General features: G+C 40.3%; 1 protein-coding gene across 1 annotated transcript; it reads right to left on the bottom strand.

Moving 5' to 3' along the window:
• Nucleotides 1–2,559: 2,559 nt before the first annotated feature.
• On the bottom strand, nt 2,560–27,725 carry Spt6 (transcription elongation factor Spt6). Its single transcript, XM_076204560.1, has 13 exons — nt 27,633–27,725; nt 21,116–21,246; nt 20,202–20,410; nt 19,974–20,075; nt 16,387–16,609; nt 15,958–16,088; nt 14,272–14,484; nt 13,540–13,728; nt 11,703–11,845; nt 9,830–9,980; nt 8,435–8,726; nt 7,975–8,104; nt 2,560–6,955 (listed from the first exon to the last, which is right to left on the bottom strand). Exons 2-13 carry the CDS (start codon nt 21,243–21,245, stop codon nt 3,292–3,294), a joined length of 5,577 nt encoding a protein of 1,858 aa, XP_076060675.1. The 5' UTR covers nt 21,246; nt 27,633–27,725; the 3' UTR covers nt 2,560–3,291.
• Between the last annotated feature and the right edge of the window lie 55 nt (nt 27,726–27,780).

A 27,780-nucleotide genomic window follows, 5' to 3' on the forward strand; every position in this document is an offset into this window, starting at 1 on the left:
ATGCGTGAGTTGAAAACTATCTCTGGATGACTTCCTGTCTTGGTGTGTGTAATCATACTGAATTACACCCGGATCCCCTCTACCCGGAACAATCAATATCCATTGTATGTTTCCCACTACCCACGTCTCACTACCACCGGCGTTCCTCCCCCGCCTCCGTATGACAACAGCGTTCGAGCGTATAGGAGAGTTACTTGTTTTTGTCCCTGAATACATTGATATTCCATGATGGCGGGCAGCACTACTGCCTTATATAGATTAGCACCACGGTTGGCAACAAGGGATGCATACCAGGGACTGTTCCTGGTGACGAATTCCAATGATTATATATATATATATATATATATATATATATATATGATCGACACTGAATGGGTCCCAGTGAATAGAGATACATTTTTATCAACCACAATGCACTTTAATTCTAAGCCATGAACATCGGGTGATCCGTGGGAGCAACATGCAGAAACTGAAACGTGGTACGGCCAAGGACTCGAACCCGGCTAGCGCCTAACAAATGCTGTAGTGACTTAATGCATTGCTCCATCAAGAGAGATATAAGTTGTGTGCAACTATTTCTTACGTAATTGTATGCTCTAGTTACACATACACGAAATTTTGTGTTCAACCCATCTCCACTATGATAGTACAATTGATAAGTATACGAACGCGGGAAAGTATTTGATCAACACAGAATGGGTACCAGTGAAGAGATAAATTTTTATCAACCACAATGCATTTTAATTCTAAGCCATCAACATCGGGTGATCCGTGGAGGCAACATGCAGAAATTGAAACGTGGTACGGCCAAGGACTCGAACCCGGTTAGCGCGTAACAAATGCTGTAGTGACTTAATCCATTGCACCATCAAGAGAGATATAAGTTGAGCGCAACTTTTTCTTATATATTTGTATGCTCAAGTTACATACACACATGAAATTTTGCGTTCAACCCATCTCCACTGTGATAGTACAACTGGTAAGTATATGAACGCGGGAAAGTATTTGATCAACACTGAATGGGTCCCAGTGAATAGAGATACATTTTTATCAACCACAATGCATTTTAATTCTAAGCCATCAACATCGGGTGATCCGTGGAGGCAACATGCAGAAATTGAAACGTGGTACGGCCAAGGACTCGAACCCGGCTAACGCATAACAAATGCTGTAGTGACTTAATGCATTGCACCATCATGAGAGATATAAGTTGAGTGCAACTTTTTCTTATATATTTGTATGCTCGAGTTACACATACACGAAATTTTGCGTTCAACCCATCTCCACTATGATAGTACAATTGGTAAGTACACGAACGCGGAAAAGTATTTGATCAACACTGAATGGGTCCCAGTGAATCGAGATACAATACATATATATATATATATGCTTAATCGGAAGCATGTGAATTTCGTTTCCTTTTTTTCCGAGTTCGAATATCATACGTTCATTACAAACTGACTGTTCTGGCGTATGTTCCTTGCTTCACAAACACCTGAGTAAAAGACAAGTAGCAGATCTCATTAATTATACAAAACTGGTAGGTGTGTCTACTGCATATTTTCTTTAATTTTCATATCATTAAACCAAATTCAATTAGCCCCTTCTGTACTAGTTGACACTTTTACTTTTATTCTGATTATTCAGTTAATCTTCACGGCACCTTCATGGTTGGGGAAGTCACAAAAAGGATAATAATGATAAAATGAAATAACAAATAAAATAAACAAAATATCGGCGGTAGAGTTTCCGGCTGCCACTACGGAGGTCCGGGATCGAATCCCGCCCAGGGCTGAAATAATTACAGTACCGCTGTGCTGCGGGTTGTTACTCAACTCTCGTGGGTGGGGAGTTGGGGGCGTGTGTGCTTGTCAGGTCACAGCATTACACATAGACCGGTCATACACGAGCTCTGAGCTCTCTTCCGGAAGGGAAATAACTGTCGATCGCGAGTCCAACCCGTGATCCAAATGCCAGCACCCTTGTGTACCCATTCGCGACTCGTGACACTTTTGTAGATGTCATCATACTGGTTAACATAGACAGTGGTCCAATATTTCTTCCCAGCAATATCTATGGACCTGAGGCCTGTTGCGAGCCACTATGGGGCTGTGGAATTAGTCAATAAAACTTGGGGCAACAATTATAATTATTCCTCAGCTGAAGTCATCTGGCATTAACCAAAACAGTGCCTAAAAGCATGGCACTGTGTTCCATGTGATGAAGCCTCAATATTCAACATGTAGGCCTACTAGTATTCATAACTGATATAACAAGGGCTTCCCCCTTATATGGGAGGTAGCCAAGCCACAGGCCGTTACCCACTCCCACCCACCACCCTTGTTTTCCTTTCATCTTGGCTTCTTGTAGATGAAGGGTTATCCCTGTCTCCTGCCCATTGCCTGGGTCAGAAGCAATGCAGCAAGACAGAGTACATCCACAGGAGGGATGCTTCACTTACATGCCACCCCCCATCCTGTTATGCAGAAAACAGAGATAGGGAGAAATTCCTTCAGGCTGCATCAAAATATTATCCATAACTAACCAGGTGTATAAAATAAACCAAAACACTTTTTTTACTTTTTATTGTTTTTGAATCACAGAATATGAATGTCAGCAGACAAGTTCAACCAATATGAATGCAAGACTATTTCTGCATCCAAACCAAGGCATTAGTTTCTGGTCAACTTACTATATTGATAATATGAAAAGAGGATCACCCTGTCTTCTGCTAACAGTCCCAGTATACACACTTCTTTGTGTGGCTCTGGCTCCAGTCAAGGTGAGCTACTAACCATTAAAAAATGGAAGCCAAAGAATAAAAAATAGTGCACATCATGCAATCCCACAGTTAAACAAAAGTTTCTCCTATATTTATATATTCATAGCTTGAGAATTTTGTTCTGGAAGGTGAAGGAACAAGTAATCGAAATGGCAGACTGTATTCCAATATAATACAAAAATACATTCAATAACTCGACACCCGATAATGGATGTATGCTATTCATTATTGCTGGCTTTTGTTCCCATTCAATTCTCCTGTTAACAGATACAAAATGGGAGCCAAGTTCATTTAGTATAACAAACAGGAGTGTCTGCAGTGCTGAACAAAATGTGGGTTTATGCACTGGTGAACAGATAATTTACATAATGTAGTGGCACATGAGCATTAAAAGCATGGCATCCCAAGATACCTAAGAATGTCATGACTAGAGACTAAACAAGTCTCATTCTCCTTGAGGCATTCTTTCTTTTTCATTGTATATGGAGTTCCTAAGGTACTCCTCAGTTTCACTCATCATATAATGGTGTCTGGTCTCCTCCTATGCTCATATTGGTTGGAGAATGTATGGTCTTTGGAGTGGAACGGGCTGATCGAGGCGTTGCTCTTGGTATATCATAATCATGATATGGTCTAGGTGTTCCACGGTCTTCATAGTGTGGAGTTCTACGCACATCCTCACCATAACTGTGATGAGGATGATGGTTGTATCGGCCTGACTGTGGTGGCTGGTCATTATATCCACGGGGTGTTGAGCGACCAGGGGTGTTCCTGCCTTCCTTTGTTCGTGCTCTTGCCCATGCCTCTGCAGCCTTGCTCCAGTCAGTTTGTTCAGAACGGGTACTACTTCCACTGTTTCTATTGTGGTGGTGATTGTGGTGGTGGGTCTGGTGAGATTGGTGAGATGTGTGAGACTGGTGTGATGATTGGTGTGATGATTGGTGTGACTGGTGAGACTGGTGAGCCTGATGAGACTGGTGATGTGCAGGACGATGGGATGAAGGCGTTCGGCTGCCGTGTTGGGAAGGTGGATATGATGAAGAAGCAGTGTTGTGAGATGGTGTGTGTGAACCATACCTTGGAGTGGTAGATGGACCTGGGGTGGCATAAGGTGTCATATAAGGAGTCTGACCTGATGGTGTGTATGGGGTATTAGCATAGTTGGAGTAGCCATGAGAATAGGCCCCAGGGGTATTTGCATAAGGTGTAGTTGATGCAGCCTGAGAGAGATTGTGCAACATATGTGAAGGAAGGTTCTGTGCTACTTTGTGGATAGTGGAGGCATCAACTCCCAACATACTTGGGGTGGTACCACCAAGGTATGGTGTCCTAGTGGACATCATACCTGGTGTGGTAGCTCCCATACCAGGACCAAACTTCCTGAAATTAAGCTTGAACCACTTCAAAAGAGATGACATTGTGCTGAACTGCATTCGGCGGAATCTGAAGCCTTCTGGTGTCACAGAAACATATTCATGAATTACTTTCACTCTTGGGAGGTAGGACAGCATGAACTTTCCGGGTAGGTTCTTCATGCTTGTGAATATATAAGGGATATTTTTGGGATTTTTCTTCTTCTCTTCTTTAAGGAATTCACTACATTTCTCTTTGTTTCCTGAATAGCTTTCTTTGTAATATTTATACTCTAAGATTTGCCTAACATTTGCTGCTATGGGTGCTACGTGCCTTGCAATAATTTCATCCAAATCTTCAAATTCCTCATTGCCAATCCACAGTTTCTGGCCAAGTGAGAAATCATTGAGTTTATCCTGCTCTCGGATATCAATGTGCTGGCAAATCCCTTCTGTCACCTTCCATGTCACTGTGAGATGGTCAACACCTTTACTTGATGGTCGAATAATAACATCACCCTGTTCCATGGAGTTCATGATCTTTTCTGCTTCATTGAAGTCACAATTCTTGAAGGAGGGATGTGCTATAACTCGTTTCTGATACTGGTTCTTCTTCTTTTCCTTTTTCTTCTTGTCTATGGAGAAGTCAGCTTCTTCTGAATCCATATCATAGTAAGCATCTTTAGGCAACTTCCACTTATTGTCTCGGTCTTGTAGGTCCGAGGTTCGTGAAGTCAGCTCCACAGAAAACTTTTCAGGATCAATCTTCATTATCCTACAGTGAATCAAACCATTTCGTCGAACTCTTTCTGCTGGATTAGTTACAGTCTTGTCCGATAGATTCTTGATACTAATAAACCCTGATATGCCATTGTCTAACCTAACCCTGATACCAATAGCTTGACCTGGACAGTCTCCAGCATCAAAGTGATTCCACACTTCGCTAAGCTCAGGGAAGTCATTCTTGAGACAAAATGGACACTGCCACAATCCGCTGTCTTCGTTACGAACAGGATTCGCATTGTCTAACTGGTCACCTCTTGGTTTGCGGTGAATAAAGTTTATAACTACAGCTTGAACCAACTTGCCTACATAGAATGTTTCAGGTGACTCTTTGGTAAGCATATTGAACACTTCTTCCGGAGTTGCAGTCTTGAAGGGCACTCTGAAATCCTTATACCTATGATTGAGTTCATGGCGGATATCATACAATGTGGTATTTTTCTTCCCAAAGCCCTGGTTTTGAAGTTCTGTAGCAAAAGCTTCCAGATCAAGCTCACTCAATCGTTCTGGAGTTTCTAAGATTTCTTCTAAAGCCTCTGCTGGCTTACCTTCTTCATCCTCATACTCTAATGCATCAACTGCCATTTTTCTTGCCCAGTCATAGGCTTCAGGATGTATTCTAGTAGAATCTAATACTTCAATGTAATTGTCACTATCACCCAAAGCATTGGTGTCAATCTTAATGAAACCAGCACAATTAATAAACACTTTAGCACCCATGTGTAAATTCACAACCAGTTGATTTCGGTTCTCGAGACGATGGTTATTTTGCTTCATGCTTTTAATAAGTGCATTAGCCTTCCTTGGCCCCAGGCCACAAACAAATTGCACCAAGTGCTGAGTGTATGGGTAGGCCACTGCTCGGTTAAGGTCAACACCAACTTCATTTGTTCGATTGACAAATTCAGTATACAATGCTTCCATCAACTCCGGAGGATTGATCTGCTCCTGAAGTGGATGATACCTAAGATTGAGTATCTCCTCATCTTGATTACAAAGTTGCGAAAATTCTATGAGAGGATCTTGAATGCGTCGTCCAAGGGATATAGCCTGACGCAACAATGGAGGATAATCTAAAAAGTCTGCCTCACCTTTCTTGGATCTCTGATACTGACAGGAGAGTTCATTATCTATAAGTTCTACATTAATTTTTGGGAATTGCTCTTGTTCCTCCAAATCTTTAAGAAGTTGTTTTAAGTCATCTGCAACCATCATACCTTCTCGTGACTCTGCTCCTACTACTACCACATGTGGTTTACGCCTGATAATGAACTCCCGCATACGCCTCAGGTCATTCTCCTTCGCCATAGCATCCCTTTCATTGTATGCATTCTTCCTCTTTAGGAGATGAGGAACACGAATATACTCACAGCAATCACCATCAATATCAATACAACAGCCAAAAGCAGCTTGAGACAAGTCTGGTACAAAAGCAATGGAAAAGACACGAAAACCTTTGGAGGTGTCCCAGTCATCCTCATCTTCATCAGAAAAATCACCAGGATTGTAAGGTGCGACCTTTAACCAATTGTACAGCCGGCTGCAGCACTGTTCGACAACGTGGTCTCTTGCTTCTTGCAGAAGCCTTTGGGTAAGTTCTCGTTTCAAGTCTTCAATGATACGTTTCATCGCAAACTCGACTGCTCTGCCCCTCAAATCATTCCAGTCTTGAACCACTTGTGAGAACTCATCACGGTAGTATAGCTGCTTGGCTTCATCTATGAAATTTAGTGAGGTTGTTCCTTCAACAGTGTCATTTAGAGAGAAGGACACAATTTTGTCTTCTACACCCATCTTGACACGCAAAAACTGGTCACCTTCCAAATCTGTAACAGGTTTGTCTTTCATGTACTTTGAGCTGTATAGAATGTGGTGTTCATCAATCATCTTCACACCTTGAGGAGTTGGTCTGACATTGATACGGGCACGATCAAAGTATACTTCCCTTACAGCACGCCGAACCATAGGTTCACATGCCAACTGCCATCCCACCATCCTCACTGCGGCTTCTAGAACACGCTCTGGTGTGCTGCACATCCTGTAAATTACAAAATATTAATCTTTAAGTCACATAACTATACCAATCATTCCACTATTTATACTCTACCCTTTATCAGAAGTTCTACATTACATCCCTCCATCCTTTCTAAAATATTAGTATAACTTGTACTTTCCATCACATTATGAACATAAATAGGAAACATTATCAGTGCCAACAATGAACCTTGTAGATTTCTGCTTGTCATTGTTCTCTATCCTGACATGTTGTCCTTTATTTTAGCCAACATGTACCTATCCTTCAGAAAATCTTTCATCCATACAAACAAGTCTACCTCTTAGAATCAATAGGTGGCATCATAGGAAAATTATTAGAATAGATGGAAGACTTCTTGACTGGAAGAAAAATGCGGGAAGTAATTAGACACAAATACTTGACCTGGGAAGAGATGATAAGTGGTGTCCCGCAAGGTTTGGTATTGGCTCCAATCATGTTTGTCATATATGTAAATGACATGGATGAAGGTGTGGAATGTTATATGAACTTCTTCGTAGATGATGCAAAAATACTAAAGAAAATAAGTACAGAGGAGGATTGTGAATTATTATTACTATTATTATTATTATTTTTTTTTTAACACTTTGGTTAGGGAACTGTTTTAGTATCTTATCCCCTTTCTGGTCTGCTGTATATGTGTTAAGCCAGATTGGGTGACATGCATTTGGATCATCTGCCAGTATGTGGTTTATTAGTGAGCCGAGTGGTTGGAGATGAGCAATTAACAACAAAAACAATAATCTTACAAGGCAATTTCATTCAATTGAGGAAAACTTTCTCTATTCAAAATCAACAAAATTTGACATATTGCAGGATATTAACTTTTTCCTCCAATCAGCCATAATTAACATAACAAGGTGGCTATGCATGAGAGAAAAATTATCAACACTTTAATTTCTTCTAGCTTAAACCTTGCAAAGTTTGCACTTTATCACTTTCCAAGTATTACTGAGAATGTTGGGATAAATACAACTCATTTCATTCATATAATGGTAACTTACTTTGATATATACTGCTCTGCTTCCTTCATCGGATCCTCAGGAAACTGCTCCACTTCATATCGCTGATAATTGTCACGAATGTTCTCCCCAAACTGTTCAGGTGTTAAACCAAACTTCTTGGTCAAGGACTCTGTAAATATATAATGACAAACTTTAATGACCACATCACCTGAAAAATACAGGCAACCCTAGTTAAGCACAATCTCAGTGTTTTTAATTTTAAAGTAACCACCATGGTAATATACAACTTAGCATTTCTGTATCCTCTACAATCTTAAAACCTTTTGAAAACACCTTTACAAATCAAATAAACACATACATATAATATATAATCATAATTATTATAATGACAACAATGCTCGAAAAACATGAATGCATACAAATACATATACTTTCAATGTTTCAAAATATTAATATGAAAAAACAATTTGGTGAATAAAGACTAGCTTTCCAGTCATACCAATGCCTGCGCGACGGAGTAGTTCATACTCGTGTCTCCTAACTGCTTTCTTTAGAGCCTCATTTTCATCCTCCTGATCTTGCTGCTCCTCCTCAACATCTTCCTCAACCTCAGTCTCAACTTCTGTTTCAACTTCCTCTTCTTCCTCTTCCTCCTTATCTACCTCTCCTTCTTCATTCTCTTTTTCTTTTTCTTTCTCTTGATTTTCTTCATTTTCATTTTCATCTTCGTCATCATCATCATCAATATTTGCCTTCTTTCTTTTTTTCTTCCTTTTAACTTTCCTTAGTACCTATAAAGACAACACAATATATCTTTTAACAAATATAATACAACAGTCTTTTAAAGTCTCTATGCACATTCTAATGGGTTTGTTCATAATAATATTAGACTTAATTCAGGTAATAGCTCTTGATTGATGCAACCTGTCAAATCAAAGCCCTCTGCAAAATAATCTGTACTTTAACTCAGAAAGGAATATAAAAGAATATGAAGAAAAGAGGAAAAGAATTTTGAGATGAATGTAGTTAGCAGTTATAAGGACCAACTTTGTTCTTCACATTTGTAAGTGGTAAAATGAAACCTATTTATCTATCTATATACCATGGACCTCTTCCCACTTGGGAGGTAGCCAGCCAAGGCACACATCCACTCCCACCCATTGTTTCCCTCTCACCTTAGCTCCTTGTGGATGAAAGGTCATTCCTGTCTCCTGCCCACTGAATGGGTCAGAAGCAATGCAGCAAAATAAAGCACGTCCATAGCAGGGCCACTTCATTAACATGGTGATTCTCCCTCCTCATCCCCATTTTCTGTTATACTCCTCTCCCATTTTACACCTGCCTCCCTCTTTGCCTCCTTCACCTTACATTTTTTCTCTTTCTTCTTGTACCTCTTATATGCTTCCCTAGTTCTACCTTGCAACCAATCCTTGCTTGCCATTGACTATGCTTAATTTTGTTCCCTCCAATCCTCCTCATCCCACATACCATCTTTGTGCACTTTGTCACTTCCCTCCTTGAAACAGACCCATTCTTCTTCTATACCTACCTCTCCTTTATCCTTCCCTACCTCCCACACTTCCCTCAGCCTCTCCAGGTATTGTTTCTCGTTTTCTTTTTTATTCAACTTGTCAACTCTCAGCACCTCTCTACGTCCCACCCTTTTCCACCTCCTCCTCATCTATGTTTCCTCCATTCTCAATTTCCAATCAGTATTCAGTGTGGTTGAGGAGTTTGTGAGAGCAGAGGGTGAGGAAAATGAAGATGTTATAAACAACCTAATATAATGATGGAAGTACTTGAAATATTTCAATAACTTAAATAAATTGGAAATGTGGATGAGGATGATGAGGATGAGGATGAGGATGAGGAGGAATATTAGCAACTACCATACCTTCACAATTTTTGTGGTCTTTTTAGTAAATGTGATGGCTTTCCTTTTTGCTTTGATGTGTTCTCGCATTTCTGGCTGATCTTTACCATAATACAGGAGGAACTGTTTGTAGTAGTCATTAAACTGTTCTGATGTCTCACACTCATCCAATCTGCAAAAAATTATAATAAACTATTTTTCCATAAATCTAAATGTGGTGGGAAAGGGGGGAGTAGAGGTGGAGATAGAATGTAGACTGACAGAAGCAAGAAAATGCCTTGGGGGATTAAAGAGTGTCATGAGAAATAGACATTTAGGAGTGGATGCACAAGCGAGATTGTATGAAGAGGTGATTGTGCCAACAGCACTGTATGGGGCAGAAACATGGAGTATGAGAGAGGAGGAGTTTAAACGTGTTTAAGATTAAATGCCTGAGAAGTATGGTAGGGGTTACTAGGCTGGATAGAGTGAGAAACCAAGAGGTGAGGACGGGAGTGGGGGGTGGAAAAGAAGTTTGGAGATAGGGTGGATGAAAGAGCACTGGGGTGGTTTGGACACATGGAAAGAATGAGTGAAGAAAGATTAGTAAAAGAAGTGTGGAAGGCAGAGGTGGATGGAGTGAACAGGAGGGGGTGACCAAGGATGAGATGGATGGATGGGGTAAAAGGGGTGTTGAGAAAGAGGGGGATGTCTGTTGAGGAAGGGAGAAGACAGAAGATAGTGGTGAGTGGAGAATGGCTGTATACAGGTGATGCTGTGATGCATGAAAGAGAGTGGGTGGGGGATGGGGGTTTATGGAGAGGTTATGTGTGAATGATATTTTGACACAGCCCGAAGGGATTTCTCAACACCTTTTCTTTTCTGGATGAGGGGTGGAGAGGGTCACTGATTAAGTGAAGCAGCCTTGCTGTGAATGTGCTGTGCCTTGCAGCATTGCTTCTAACCCAGGGTAGTGGGCGAGATGAAGGGATGACCTGTCATCAAGGAGGAGCCAAGTAATGAGGGAGGAAGGAAGGGAGGGAGGGGTGATGAATAGGAGTGGAGTGGGTGGTGATGAAATGTGTGGGAGAGGAATCAAGCTATTTGACTTTAGCTACCTCCCTTGTAAGAGGGAAAAAGCCCTTCATGTATTTTTCCATAAACTGTGAATACTTCATAATGGGCAAAATGGCCTTTTTTTTAGTATATAGATGGTGTTTTATGAAGAAATTTGAAATGAATATGACAGGAAGATAAGAAATAAAGATGGGAGAGAGGAGGTTGAAGTAGAGGGTAAAAGGTGCTAACTCACAGATACTAAAGGTAGTAAAGGCAATATGGGAAGATGGGTAGAGTTTTTCAGGTACTTGTTGAATGCAGAGAAGGATAGGAAGGGTGTGATTATAGTAGTTATAGTAGTAAGGCATACCTAGAGAATGAAGTTGATGGAAAAGGAGAATTACTGGGCTATCGGATTAATTATTCCTTTGCCCCTGGTCTCTTGCAGAAGACTTGCAGCCTTCATGTAACCATGTGTTAATTGAGAGAATTAGGAGAACAGAGGGAGTAAATGGGGAGAAACATTGTAGGTCTATGAAAGGTAGGGGTGCATTGTACAAATTTTTGTGGTAAGGCAGATTGCAAGAAGTTTTAAGCAAAATGTATGTTTTTTGGGCTATTATGGCTCTAGAGAAAGCTATGGCATAGTGTGAGGGGTACCTGTAATTAAACAAAGGAAAGACGAGAAGAGAATAGAATATATATATATATATATATATGTGTGTAATAAAGCCACATTTTGTGAATCACGTGTTTTTGTGACTTATTCGCATATATATATATATATATATATACATATACACACACACATACACACATATAGAATATAAATAAACAAATGAAATAAAATTGTCACCTTTCAACTTCTTCCTCTTTGATGGGACGCAAGTTCTCTGGAAGTGGAGCATCAATGTCTTTCATGATAAGGTCCCCTTGGTACTCACTCATCTTGTGGAACAGGGACTTCAGATTCTCCTTCCTTGCTTGTAATTGACACCACTGAGGAAGAAGACAGTACATGTAGTATATATCAGAGGAGAGTGGAGGTGGAAAGGAAGATGGCACATAGGGTACATGAAAGAAAATGGGATTGTTTTGGGCACATGGTAAAAAATAGGTGAGGAATCCCTAGCTTAAAAAGCATGTAGAGAGTGAACATGTGGAGAAGATTAAGAACGAAATGGATGGATATGGTGAGGGGGGCTTTGAGTAATATGGGAATATCTGCTGAATATGGAAGGGAGAAGGCAAGAAATAGGTTTGAATGCAGAACAGTTGTGAATGAATTATAAATTCACATGGCCCAAAGAGATTGCTTTTTGTCCTCTTTATTTTTGCATAAGGGAACTACGTGGGAAGGCTGCCAAGTAAATGAACCACTGGAACCATGCTGTGGATGTGCTGTGTCTTCTTGTATGGCTTCTAACCCATGCACTGAGCAGAGGACAGGAATTACCATCCCCCCAAGGCATTTACTTGCTTCTCAATCTACATTCTACCTCCACTCCCACTCCTCCCTTTCCTGCCACATTCGCACCCAAATATCGAAAACTATCCACTTCCTCCACTCTCTCTCCCTTAATACTCACTTCTATTCTGCTGCCACTTTCTCCCCTTGTACATCTCATCACCTTACTTTTACCAACATTTATCTTCAACTTCCTTCTTTTGTACATCTTCTCAAACTCTGTCACTAAATTCCTCAATCCCTCCTCTGATCTTGCTACAAGTGCAGTGTTGTCAGCAAACAACAACTGGCTTATTTCCCACTTTTCTCCATTTCCTTTAATCATCTCCAACCCCTGACCCACTACTTGCATTCACCTCTCGCACCACCCCATCCATGTAAAGATTGAACAGCCAGGGTGACATAACACATCGCTGACGAAGTCCCCCTTTTTGCCCACATTTATCTTCAGCTTCCTTCTTTCACACACCTTCTCAAACTGTCACTAACTTCCTCAATCCCTCCTCTGATCCTGCTACAAGTGCAGTGTCATCAGCAAACAACAACTGGCTTATTTCTCACTTTCTCCATTTTCTTTAACCATCTCCAACCCCTGACCCACTACCCTTGCAATCACCTCTTGCACCACCCCATCCATGTACAGATTGAATTTTACTTTTACTTAAAAAAAATATATATATATATATATATATATATACACACACACACACACACATATATATATATATATGTAAAAAAAAAAAAAAAATAATAAGAATAAATAAATAAAATAGATCAAAGTAGTAAATTTCACTTTTAGCAACTCCGTAAAATACTCTGCCCATCTTCCTCTTACTGCCTTCTCTTCCTCTCTTAATTACTTTCCGATACATCTTTTTATTAGTTTCAAAATTTTCTATTACACTCTTACCCCTTTTCACATCTGCTTCTCTTTGCCTCCTTTATCTTATGCTTTACTTCTCTTCTCTTTTCTCTGTACCTCTCATATGATTCACTTGTCCTATTTTGTAACCGTTCGGTGAAAGCTTGCTTCTTCTCTTCTACAACCTTCTTTGCTTCCTCATCCCACCACTCACTACCCTTCCTTCTATTTCCTCCCATCCTCCTTGTTTCACACACCATCTTTGCACACCTTGTGACTCCCTCCTTGAACCATTCCCATTCCTCCTCCACTCCTAGTTCTACTCTGTCCTTCACTCCTCTCTCAACTTGCAAACACACTCACCTTTTCATCCCATTTGTAAACCTTCCAGAGGTCATGAATATTGAGTTCTGGCTGCACTTCTTCCTTGCGGTAGAAGGCAATGAAGGGCACTTCACATGTGGCATTCCTCATCAAATCCAAAGCATTGTAAATCTTTTGGATCATGTGATGATCTCTTCGACTTCTTGTATTAGCCTTCTCTCTCCCTTCCTGTTGAAAAAGTTATTATATACATTAAAGCTTGTATACATACATTTATATCCAAAATAGTTCCCAGCCTAGCAGATATCCCACCCATTGAAAGACCAAAGAGAAAGAGGTAACTTAGGTACAGTATTTATGTCACTTAATATATCTGAACTGTGCAGAGAGAAAGAGAGAGAGAGAGAGAAAGAGAAAGAGAGAGAGAGAGAGAGAGAGAGGGAGAGGGAGGGAGAGAGAGAGAGAGAGAGAGAGTGGATAGAGAGAGAGAGAGAGAGAGTGGATAGAGAGAGAGAGAGAGAGAGTGGATAGAGAGAGAGAGAGAGAGCGTGGAGAGTGAGAGTGGAGAGAGGGAGAGAGAGGGAGAGAGAGTGGAGAGGGAGAGTGGTGAGGGAGAGGAGAGTGAAGAGGGAGGGAGAGCAAAGGAGAGAGGAAACAGGAGGGGGGATAGAGAAAGGAAAAGGGAAAGAAAGGGAGAGAGAGAAAGGGGGAGAGAGAGACATATAGAGAAGAGAAGTAATAATAATGAGCAATTTATTAATCAAAACTTGCCTGATTGGAGATAAAAGGTTTGTAGAATGCATAATGGTAAATCCACTTGGCTTCCTGGTCAAGTTCTTTATCTCCAGCACGGTCTTCCCCTTCCCCACGAGTACGGGTTACAGGGATTTGTCGTAACTGGAAACGTTCTGGTAAGTCAGTCTTGCGGATTTCTTGATCTTGATCTGTCAAGTGACCTCTTTCCAATTCGCTTGGCTCAAACACCTAGAAAAGAAATAATACTATGACATCTGAACACATGTATGCATACTCAAGCACATGCTCAATAACTAAGATATACATAGAAAAAAAAATCAAGATATCTGCCTATAAACCCCTCAATGACCTCTATCTATATACTATGGGCTTCTTCCACCTTATAAGGATGGTAGCCAAGTCAAAAGGCCCTATTCCCACCCATTCCATTCCCATCCACAACCCTTGTTTCCCTCTTATCTTAGCTCTTTGTGGATGAAGGATCATCCCTGTTTCCTACCCACTGCCTGGGTTGTAAGCAATACAGGACACCCACATCAGGGCCACTTCACTTACACTGCAATCCCCTCCTCTTCCCCTCATTTAAAAAATAGAGCAGAAGGGGAGAAATAAATATCATCCATACATAACCATCCTCCACTTTCCCCTATCCCCTGCCTTTTCCCTTCTTTGCTCAACAGTCATTCCCCCTCTTGCTCAAAGCCCCTTTCACCCCCATCCATCCATCTCATCCTTGCTCATCCCCTCAAGCTCACTCCATCCACTTCAGCTTTCCACATCTCTTTGGCTACTCTTTCTTCATTTATTCTTTCCATGTGTTCAAACCATCCACATACCTTTTCATCAGCCATATCTGCCAACTCCCTTTCCACCTCCATTCTCCTCCTCATTCCTCACTCTATCTAACCTTGTACCTACCATATTTCTCACACTTCATCTCAAACACATTTAAACTTTTCCTTTCTGCCTCTCTTAAATTCCAAGTCTCTGCCCAATACAATGTCATAGGCACAATCACCCCTGCACACAATCTATTTGCATCTATTCCCAGATGCCTATTTCTCATGACACTTTTCAACCTCCCCCCCCACCAAGACATTTACTAGCTTCTCTCAATCTATAGTTTAACTCCACCCATAACTCCTCCATTTCCTGCCAAATGTGACCTCAAATATTTAAAATTGTCCACTTCTTCCAGCCTCTCTCCCTTACAACTTACTTCCAACTCACTGCCAACCTTTCCCCTTGTTCATCTCATCACTACTTTTACCTATGTTTACCTTCAGCTTTCTTCTATCACATACCTTCCCACACTCAGTCACTAAAAGATATTGACAGATTTAAATGATCTACTTTGGTTTAGTTCTGGTGATTTTTTCTGGAGGAAATATCAATTTCTGACTAGAGACAGGTTCTAATGTATGTATTAAAGTCCAGTACCACTTTAATTATTTTTCTTTTTTAATAACATAACTCAAGATCTTTGGGCCTTAAAAGGTTAAAACATCAAATCCTCAAAGCCCAATGACACCTCCTCTTCATTTTGTTTCAGCAAATACCAAATAATCTACTTAACTTAAGAGGGACCTTCTGTCTCAAGTCCAGTCTTATCATTTAGGAAAATATACCCTGTTGTTTGCTAAAACAGTTGCAACAGAGTATGTCAACAGGCTGGAAATAAAGAGTTCCACATGCCCTTACCTCATAAATTGATTTCTTTACAACTTTCCTACGTTCCTTCCGTCCTCTCCTCTTCTCAGGATCACCCTTATCTTCATCATCATAATAGTCATCCTCATCCTCCTCCTCCTCTTCTTCACCTTCAGCCCAATCTTGATAAACAGAGAATAATATACAAAAATAAGATACAAAATATACAATTCATAGTACATATAACAAAGGCTATTTACCCGTTAGCCCAATCATGATAGAGAATAATAATGTATGATACAAAATATACAAATTCATAACACATATAACAAAGGCTATTTCCTCCCTGTCTGAAAAAAGGAGGTACAGTGATGGTGGACTGGCTGGTGAGGTTATTTAATGTTTGTTTAAGATATATATATATATATATATATATATATATGTAAATATGTATCATTCAAGGAAAATGAAATAACTCACCATCATACTGTTCAAACTCGCCGTAGTCAAAGTCACAACCGAAAATGTCACGAGCAGTTTCTAAGCCTTCATCCTCAAATAAGACCTTTTTCTTTGGACGCTGAATAGGTTTGCCTTCATCATCCACAATAAAGTTATCATCTGAATCTTCACCTTCATCGAAATCATACTCTTCTGCTTGTGGAGGACGCTGAGGAGGAGGACCTTCCTCTTCTTCCTCTTCCTGAAATATTCATGAGCTTTAGAAACCTACAATTATATATACACTCGTGATTGATAAATCAACCCATTTCCCAGGTTCTCTCCTTCAGGAGATCCATGGTCCTTAAGTAACTGGCAATGGCTTCTGGATAACCCCACAAGCAATTCAAGGAAAAAATATTGCTGTTATCTAGAGATAATTAGTACCGTATGGGGCAGTGTGGGATGTGGTGTTCAATGCCTTTTATGCCAATGTGATGGTTGCATCTGTGACAGTTTGATTGTGTTTGTGATACCATTGAATGGTGGGATGAGGAAACAAAGAAGGTTGTAGAAGAGAAGAAGCGAGCATTCACAGATTGGTTACAAAAGAGGACGGGGGAGTCATATGAGACGTACAAAGAAAAGAAAAGAGAAGTAAAGCAAAAGGTAAAGGAGGCAAAGAGGAGAGCAGATGTGAAATGGGGTAGGAGTATGACAGAAAATTTTGAAAGTAATAAAAAGATGTTTTGGAAAGAAATAAAGAGAGGAAGAGGAGGCGAATCAAGTAGAGAAGAAAAGGTAAAAGGTACAGATGGAGAGATGATAATGGAAGAGATGGCAGTAAGGGGAAGATGGGCAGAATATTTTAGGGAGTTGCTAAATGTGAAGGAGGATAGGGAAGGAAAGATAGCTGCAGTGGGAAATACGAAGAAAATGAGAGTGATGAGTGAGGAGAATGGAGAAGATATAAGGAAGGATGAGGTGAAGGCAGTTGTAAAGATGATGAAAGCAGGTAAGGCACCTGGTCTGGATGGATGCCATGCAGAATGTCTGAAAAAGGGAGGTTCAGTGATGGTGGACTGGTTGGTGAGGTTATTTAATGTTTGCTGGAGAGAGGGTAGAGTACCGGAGGACTGGAGAAGTGCCTGTATAGTTCCTCTTTACAAGGGAAAAGGGGACACGTGTGAATGTAGTAGTTTCAGAGGGATTAGCCTGTTAAGTGTAGTAGGGAAGGCTTATGGGAGGATCTTAATTGAGAGGATTAGGAGAGGAACAGAAGGAGTAATTGGTGAGGAACAGTGTGGATTTAGGACAGGTAGAGGTTGTGTAGATCAGATCTTTGTGGTAAGACAGATATGTGAGAAAGCTATAGGAAAGGGGAAGGATGTTTTTTGGGCTTTTGTGGATCTGGAGAGGGCTTGTGATGGGGTGGACAGAGGGGCGCTGTGGGAGGTTATGCAGATTTATGGGATAGGAGGAAAGATTCTGGGAGCTGTCAAGAGTTTTTATGAGAGTAGTAGAGCTTGTGTCAGGATTAGAAATGGAGAGAGTGAGTGGTTTGAGGTAAAGGTGGGACTTCGTCAAGGATGCGTTATGTCGCCCTGGCTGTTCAACTTATACATGGATGGGGTGGTGCGAGAGGTGAATGCTAGGGTGGTGGGTCGGGGATTGGAGATGGTTGGGGAAAATGGAGAAAAGTGGGAGGTGAGCCAGCTGTTGTTTGCGGACGACACTGCGCATGTGGCAGGGTCAGAGGAGGGATTGAGGAAGCTGGTGGCAGAGTTTGGGAGAGTATGTGATAGAAGAAAGCTAAAGATAAATGTAGGTAAAAGTAAGGTGATGAGATGTACAAGGGGTGAAAGTGGCAGTAGACTGGAAGTGAACATTAAGGGAGAGCGACTGGAGGAAGTGGATAGTTTTAGATACTTGGGTGCAAGTGTAGCAGGAAAAGGTGGAGTGAAGGTGGAGGTAGAATGTAGATTGAGAGAAGCGAGTAAATGCCTTGGTGGATTAAAGAGTGTAATGAGGAATAGACATTTGGGAATGGATGCGAAGAGGAGACTGTATGAAGGAGTGATTGTGCCAACAGCACTGTATGGGGCAGAAACGTGGAACATAAGGGAAGAAGAGAGAAGGAGTTTGAATGTGTTTGAGATGAGGTGTCTGAGAAGTATGGTGGGGGTTACTAGGCTGGATAGAGTGAGAAATGAGGAGGTGAGGAGGAGAACAGGGGTGAAAAAGGAGTTGGGAGATAGGGTTGATGAAAGAATATTAGGATGGTTTGGACACATGGAAAGAATGAGTGAAGAAAGACTAGTAAAAGAGGTATGGAAGGCAGATGTGGAGGGAGTGAACATGAGGGGACGTCCTAGGATGAGGTGGATGGATGGGGTGAAGGGGGCTTTGGGGAAGAGGGGAATGTCTGTTGAGGAAGGAAGGGAGAGGACGGAAGACAGAGGTGAGTGGAGAATGGATGTATATGGATGATGTTGTGATTGCATGAGGAGGAATGGGCAGGGGGGTGGGGGGTGGGGTAGTATGTGTGAGTAAATTTTGACGCAGCCCGAAGGGATTTTCTCCCCGTCCTCTCCTTATATGCAAGGGGGGACGGAGAGGGGGAGTCGCCGATTAAATGAAGCGGCCTTGCTGTGGATGTGCTGTGTCTTGCGACACTGCTTCTGACCCAGGGCGGTGGGCAGGGTGCAGGGATGACCCGTCATCCAGGAGGTGCTCAGATGAGAGGGAGGGTGGGAGGGGTGTGGAGTGTATGTAGGGATGAAATGGGTGGGAGTGTTTTTATGCCTTTCCCTTTTTGGCTACCTCCCTTGTAAGGGGGAAAAAGCCTTGGTATATGTATGTATGTATTATATTAAGGATATGTTTTCTAGCTGGTGAGTGCAGCGGATGTAAAGTGGAACCATGAGTGGTATGTTGCATTTCATGGACATATGAATAGTTCATTAATTTTGTACATGTTGGGCATGTGAACAGGGCTGGGTTGGTTTCTATGTCTACAGCTATTAGATGTGGGAGGGCAGGTACCAATGTACTGATTGCCTTTTTTGAAGAAAATGGAACAACAGAGGGTAAAATAGTTGGAGAGTAGTGGTAAGATGACTGAATTGCGTGAATTTCTGGGCCTGATCTAGAGACCAGGTACTGGCCCCACCTCTTTGTGGAGGCGGAGGTGTGGTTTATGTGTCCACTTGCATGGAATTGTTGTCAAAGTGGATGGACAGAGTCGATGTCCACTTTTCTTCTTTGGCAGATCCAAAGCAGTATGACACCAAGAAAGCTGGACATGACATCTACATTTATAAAATTTGTTTTATTTTGTATAGTTTGTAAAATATTTGTGTTTTGTTGAGTATTGGAAACCATGTTGCAGAAGCATGGTTGAGTGTAGTTTTTATGAATTGTTTGTAGGTAGTATTTAGATTTTCCTTCTGTCGTCTACGTGCTCTCTGAATGTTTTATCATAATATATTCCATCACACAGACTTTACTCTGTCCTTGTACCCAATAGCATGTGATACACTAAAACTAATCATTCTTTACTGTGTACTTACATTGCAAATCAATCACACACCAAACCAATAATGAAATGGTAAAACTTTACTTACATCCCCAGATCCCTGAAACAATTCATCTGCAATCTGTTCTCTGGCATCTCCTTCACCCTCTGAATCTTCGTCTTCTATCCGTTTCAAACGCTTAAACTTTTTCTAAAAGATTAGAATGAAATATTAATCATTACAAACATATGAAATATTTATTTCCTTTTCCATTCTATCCATAAGCTATCACAACTATATGCATATTACAATCTTTAAATCCATGTAAGGGCTTACCTTCCGATCAATCTTAACACCCATGTTTTCTTCAATGAGATCCAAGTCATCTTCATCTAAATTGTCTGCATCTAAGTCATCATCATCATCTTCATCCCGTTTTCTTTTTCCAGTATCACTTTCTGACCCACTCCCTCCATCCTCTTCATCATCGTCATCTATCACACTGTCATCAATAAAACCTTTGTTTTCTTCCTGAATCTGAGCCTCTGCAATAAAAACCCAAACAAGTTCACTGGTAACGTTACCCATTCCATCATACTGTAATTGCTCATAATGCAATGTGCTAATTAAAGTGTCCAACACAAGCTCTAACAAAATATGAATCATAACTTTCAATTTAGACATCTAGTTCCCTAGAGAAGGAGGAAGAGGAAAAACAAAAGAAAATAGTAGTCTTTCCTACAATGTTGCTATTCAGGAATTTTGGGCATGTAAACACCAATTTAATTAAACTTAGAGAAAGACTAAGGAGGAAATGGGGTCTCAAATGATCCTATTTTACCCCACATCTGCCTCTGATAAATTAAACTGGCTGGTGAAACCGAGAATAAAATCTGTGAATAGTGCCACCACAGCAAAAGTGAAGCACATCAATATGAAGTTCTACAGCTGTGATTTTTCATTAACTGAAGGTATGAGTACAGAATACGAGATTACCTTATTGTACTATAAATTTTATCAGGACATCCATTTTCAACAGCAAAGTAAAAACATATAAAAAAGCACTCCATTTTTCAAATTATATCCAACACACAAAAAATTGTCAGCACATGAATGTGTAAGAATAAGTATTTATTCAAATTTGTCCAAATAGGTAGAGAGAGAACAGGAAGAGAGAGGGGAGAGGAAAAGAGAAAAGAAAAAAAAAGAAAAAAGAGAAAGAGAGCGAGAGAGTGTTTTGCAATAATTACCATCATCTTCTTCTTCCTCAGAGGAGTCGGAATTCAGTTGCATTTTCTTCAATTTCTTCTTTTCAGTTTCATCATATTCTCCCTCGTCCTCCTCACTCTCCTCTGCTTCTGAGTTAATGAAGTGTGACATCCTGCAATACAAATGATGAAATGTAAGTTAATATGAATCTTTATGATGTTTGGCGATTTTTGGAGAAAACTGAAAGTTATATCTAAGATAAAGGTAATAATGATATCCAAGAGTGGAGGGCACATGTTGCAATGTTGAGTAGTGGGATAATGAAATAGGTACGAAGTTATCTACAGTTATCTGGAACAGATAAATATGGTGGGGAAAACGGAGGAGGAAATTGGCCATAGAATGAGGGAGGGGGAGACAATAGGTGCCCTGTGAATAGTACGGAGAAATAAAAATATATCAGTGGATGTTTTTCATTGCTTCCACTAATAACTTTACATTGTCTATCGTCTGTATACCAAAAGTGTCTTATCCCTTTTACAGGAGGTAGCCAGCCAAGGCAAGAACCCACCCCAACCCATTTGTTTCTCTTTTATCTTAGCTCCTTTTTGAAGAGTTATTTCCATCTCTTGTCTACTGCCTGATGTAGAAACAATGTATTATGACACAGCACATCCACAGTGGGGGCCCACAACTTCATTTACTTGGCAACCCTCCCTCCATGTCTCGTCATGCAAAAATAAAGAAGAAAATCCCTTTGGGTTGCTCCAATCTATTGTCCATTCACAACAATTCTATTTCTTCCCAAATCATCCCATTATTCTTTTATCAGCCCTATATGCCAGCTGCCTTTCCACCCCAGCTCTCCTCCTTCCTCATTATATTCATCCTCATAATACCCACCAAAATTCTCAAACACATTTCATTTTTTTTCCTCTCTGCCTCCTCTAAATTCCAAGTCTGTCCCTTCATATAATTTTCTCTCTACATCCATCCCCAGATACCTATTTCTCATGACAGTCTTCATTCCATTAAACATTTACCTGCTTCCCTCACTCTACAGTGTACCTTCACCATCACTCCTCCATTTCCTCCTACATGTGACCCTAAGTACTGATAACTATCCACTTCCTTTCATTCCTTTCCTTTAAGATTTCTTTCTTTCTGTCATTTCATCACTTTGTTTTTAATCACATTTACTTTCAACTTCCTCTTTAAGAACATTAAGAACGGAGTACCACAGGGCTCAGTTCTATCCCCCACATTATTTAATCTATACAAGCATGACTTACCCACGCCAGACACCTCAGAAATACAAATCTCTTCCTACACAGACGACATAACAATCACATGCACACATCGTAACACAGACACAGCTGCAGAAATAATCCAGCCTTACCTTGACACACTCAACACATGGTTCATCACAAACAGACTCAAAATAGCTCCAACCAAATCTACAGCAACACTTCTCACCAACTGGACAAAAGAACACAAATACATACCTCATCTCTACATCAACAACACTCTAATACCACACACACACACACACCGAAAATTCTTGGTGTAACATACGATACATCCATGTCTTTCAAACAACACCTCACAAACATAAAAAACAAATGCACACCTAGACTTAACGCACTTAAGTCAATCACTGGAACAACATTTGGACAAACAAAGAAACTAATATAACAATATACAAACAATGCATACGCTCAGTGATGAATTATGCGAGTCCTGCGTGGGCTCCTAATCTCAGTGAGACACACCACAACACCCTTCAAATCATACAAAACAAAGCCCTAAAAACAATTACAGGCTGCACAAATACATCACCTACAGACCATTTACACCATGAAACAAAAGTCCTCAAAGTCAAGGACCACCTCGACATGAGAGGCACACAAACACTTGCTGCAGCCACCACAAACACATCACACCCGCTACACTACATAGCAGAACACCCACACACACCAAGAAACATTAAAACTACACCCAAAGACCTTTATTACACACAGATACTCTCTTCTCTTCCTCCACAACCACCAAATACCAGCCTCCGGAAACATATTCATAATCATATCACTCACCGCTCCATTAACACACTGAAAGACAACACACTGCTGCATGCCAGACCCCCTGATATCCACCCTTCTGAATCCTCTCTCCCACGTAAGGACAGAGTCCACTTGGCCAGACTGCGATGCGGTCACCACCCAGCACTTCTAAGCTACCAGAAGAGGCTGGACGACCGTGTTGTGAACAGCTGCCCAGGTTGTAACACTTCACCCCATACCATACAACACATAATGGAAGACTGCATTATACACAATCATGCAAGCAAACAACACAACATACACTCTATAAAGGATTTGTGGGAAAACCCAGTTTCGGCTGTGGCCTTCCTTGGGGAGACGGGACTGCTCGGACAGACAGTCTAGGGAACGACAACAACAACAACTTCCTCTTATCACGTATCTTTCCAAAATACATCACTAACTGCCTTAGAACCTCCTCTGACCTAGCCATAAGCACAGTGCAATCAGCAAACAACAACTGGTTCACCTTGCACTTTCCTCCACTTTCTTTATACATCAGTCATTTCCAATTTTCTGCTCAGTACCCTCACAGCTACCTACTGTACCACTCTATCCATGCACACATTGAATAACCATGGCAACATAACACATACCTGGGAAAGCCCCACCTTCACCTCAAACAACTCACTCTCACTAAAGTAAAACTTGTGGCAACTGATATGTATAGGAAAGTAGCATGGATGCAGAATGCAAAAGAAAATTCATGAAAAAGCAGTTGGATATATGATATTCAAAGGTTATGTTCAAAATTACAAAACATGAAAGGAATGACTGAGTTTATGAATAGAATAGGGTATAAATGGGACTGGGAGAAATAACAGAACACAACACCCTGAGTTTGTTTGATGCATCTATTCCTGAGAATAGATGAAAGTAGATACCCTTGGACTAAAAAAATAACAGGAGCAAGACCATTGGGTACACCAAGGAAAAAGTGGATGGATGGGGATGAATGAAGGTCTAAGAGATATGTAAGAATGTGTGAGTGGGTAACAAAGTGTGTTAGGGAAGAGTTTGTAGACTTAAAGCAACAACTGATTCCATGTGAAGGATGTACCAGTAATGAACTAGCATTATTACTGAGGAGAAGAAAGAAGATGAGGAACCTACACTAGGAGACACATAGCTGCAGTTGAAGCCATTACCTTTGCCCTATGTGCTTGGTCTGTTGGGGCAGGTAACAGTCACTGCTGTGAATTGGAGACAAGTGTGGAATTTGAATCCACAACTAAGTGAATACAAGAACAGGATGTTTCCAATTATGGCACCAACACACAGGAGAAGAAAGTACAATTTTCAAATGGTCTTAGGAAGGTGGGAAGAGTGTGATGAGGTGCCTCTCCCATGCCTAGCCACCTTACTTGTGGGTAATGGCACATAGGCTGATAAGAAATTACATTACATGCATACCTGACATTAAAATTAAATGGGCAAATTTTGTTTCTGTTGCACATGAACCTAGGCCATACATATGCAAATTAAATAATTTTAAGGTTATGTTAAATACATGCCTCAATCAATCTGGATTTTTTTTTTTTACCCTTTGACTATGATGTCTTTTTAAAAGGTAATTATGGTACACAAGTCAATTCTATGACCCTGGTGAAATGCCTTCAATTGTATATTATATCAATCAATCTCCTGAAAATGTACGGCTTTCAGGTAACTGACAACAGTCACCAGATCGGCCCAAGTATCACTCAAATATGGAGTTAATACCTGGAGGGATTTGTGAGAGCAGGGAGTTTGATGGTCAGCCTTGAGGTGTTTATTTTGTGATCTGAGACTGAATGCATTTTTCTATGTATGCATTGTGCGGTGCTGGTAGTCGGTTATGATGTTTGAGTAATATACTACTGGTGTCATTTTTGTTGTTGTGTCCCTTTAATTATTCTTGTGTAATGTAACAAGTTAACCAGGTGGGGTTGAGGGTTTTTGCACTGAACTGTGTACCTATCATTTGAGTAGGACTCTGGTTTCTGTACACATGTTTTATTTGGGTAGTTTTAATGCATCCTGTTATTTTTCTCAGTGCTTTATTTTCTATAGTTTATATGGTGTTTACATTTTTCTGAATGTTGGGAACCATGCTGTGGAAATGTAGTTCAGTGTCTTAACAACTGTCTGCAGTCAATGAACAGTCTCCACCCGTCCTACTAAACTTGGTATTTCTATTCTCTTGTTGATTTTCAGTCAGGTCTCTGTGACCTGATTTGAGAGTACTATATGTATAACCCAGAATTTTTCAGTTCTTTTTCAATGGACGGGTTTGGCCATTCAATTTAACCTTTACATTTTTCTTTGAGTCATGGTTATTAGGAGTGAGTATTGTTACCAATGATTTTTTTTAAGGGAGTCCTCCATTCTATTATTTCTAAGCCATTGTTCTAGTTTGTTTAAGTGGGATTGGGTGTTCTTAGCTATTCATTAGTTGCCATGCTAGACTATCATCAATATCGATAAACTTTCCTAATTGTTTACTTGGCAAAAATCTGGGGATAAATTGAAGGACAACCATCACACAAGGTAATGTCTGACATGAATTTGAATGTTGGAGCAGGGCAGCCCCTGAGCATAAATTAAACTGAACGGCTGAAGTTCAACGGGAAATAATGGGGCTGCATTTGCTGTCAATGGGAGTGCATGTAGATTGCACAACCATAGAAAATTTATATAATGAAAACTATACATTTGCAGAATATCTTCATTAAGAAAAGTTTATGTCATTGGAAAGGCAGGTTACTCTAGAAGACTAAAACAATAGCACATGTGGTGGACTGCAGAGTTACTCTGATGAGCTTTCTGTCCAGCCAAAGTAAGGTCTGCACTATAATATCAGAGGGATCAGTGCTTAGGTTACTACTTTTCCTTATAATGATAGGAGACATTGACCAAAATCTGCATGTAGATGAAATTCAGGTTTTGAGGCATATCAAGTCTGCAAAAAATATACCCCTATTACAGGAAGACCTGCACTGATATGAACCGATTCCAAAGATATGAAGATGAATGAAGTCAAACTTGACTTATTAAGATATGGACAGCAACATGAAATAAAGAACTGCACATGATACAAAGCACAATATGCTGACATATCACCTAAGGAGCACATTCAAGATTTTTGGATCTGTAGGAGTACTATTACATCTTTCATACTTCACATAAATTCCACAAGAGAAACTGCCAGAATGCTATTGTGATGTATTTTGTGAACTTTCCATAGAAGAGCCAGATTATGTATGTTAATAATGTGGAAGACTTGTTTGCCAAGGAGACAATCCTGTTCTTAACTATGGTCTCGTCACAAGACAGGCATGGTCAAAACTAAAGCAATACAGATGAGTTTTACCTACAGGATTAAAGGATTACACATGCTGAAGTACTGGAAGAGGCTTGCTATATTTACTTCAGAGAAGATAGTATTGTGTGATATCCCTGGAAAATACTAGAAAGATTTGTTCTAAATACAGACTTCTAGAAAGATTTGTTCTAAATACAGACTTCTAGAAAGATTTGTTCTAAATACAGACTTAGATGTCATTCATCACCCAGGAAGAGAACAGTTGTGCTTCTGAGAAAAACAGAGGCCATTACACAAAACTAACTGGTAACAGCGCATGGGTTCTATTCCAGTATCACACAAACACATTTTTCATTTCCTTCTAATTGAAATTAGTAAGATCTATTTTTTCAATGGTATTGTTCTATGTACTATTAGGTTAAGTTAGATTATGTTAGGTTTGGTTAGCTTAATGTAAGTTATATTCGGAGCTATTGGACAAAAAAATCGTGCTAAATATCCATGTCTACATCATTCAGGAATTTTACCAGTGCATTACACATGTTTTTTTTTTAACAATGGAGCTAGGCTGCTTAATGCAATTCCCGGAGTTATGAGAGAGTTGGCAGGAGTACCAGTGGATTTCAAGCAGAGTTGAGAGTACAATCCCAGAGCCACATATCTACCAATACTCTAATTGAATTGAGAAGATTTGGGCTGCCTGGGAGCAGCAGAGGTTCACCTTAACTATGTCCTACATGGATGAGATCGCACAAAGTAAGTTATCACGGGCCATACTTGTGAGTTGAATATATATTTAGAAGTGCTCGAGTGAAAAGTCAAACGACTGACAACCACAACCACCGTGCTAGTTCTCTATACGCTATCTAATGACTGATACTGGTGTACACCAAACTTGACCAATTACTACATGTGTATTAAATCCAAAACTTTGCGTTGCAGAAATCAATATTCATGTTGACAAATATTCTGCATTTCTTATTCCTTAACCCTATTTCCCTGGACCGTGCCTACTGTTTTCTTGTTCTCTAGTGAATCACAAAATACAGTGAATGGTACATAAACTATACTTCGTATATATCCCAACAGCTTCAGCTAAAGGCTTTATCGGCAATATTCCCAATATACATTCATGTAAATTCAACAAGGACGTACCTGCCGCAGAATGTATTGTTTTGACTCGGACCAATATGGCGTCCTAGAGGTAATCCTCATGATGCGATAGCTATAGAATTTAACAATAAGTGCAGTCTTCAGTTAATGGATTATAGCAATTCTAATATCAATAATACATGAAATATAA

Source organism: Oratosquilla oratoria, chromosome 21 (genome assembly GCF_046742065.1).
Source record: "Oratosquilla oratoria isolate Oo_2021 chromosome 21, ASM4674206v1, whole genome shotgun sequence".
NCBI classification, from domain to species: Eukaryota; Metazoa; Arthropoda; class Malacostraca; order Stomatopoda; family Squillidae; genus Oratosquilla; species Oratosquilla oratoria.

Excerpts from the sequence above, each read along its gene's own strand:
- Spt6 (XM_076204560.1), bottom strand. The coding sequence starts at position 21,245 with ATGTCACACTTCATTAACTCAGAAGCAGAGGAGAGTGAGGAGGACGAG. Across the intron at positions 16,089-16,386 it reads CGAGTTTGAACAGTATGATG|ATTGGGCTGAAGGTGAAGAA; the intron begins GTGAGTTATTTC and ends CTGTTTATCAAG. Across the intron at positions 13,729-14,271 it reads AACCTTTTATCTCCAATCAG|GAAGGGAGAGAGAAGGCTAA; the intron begins GCAAGTTTTGAT and ends CTTTTTCAACAG.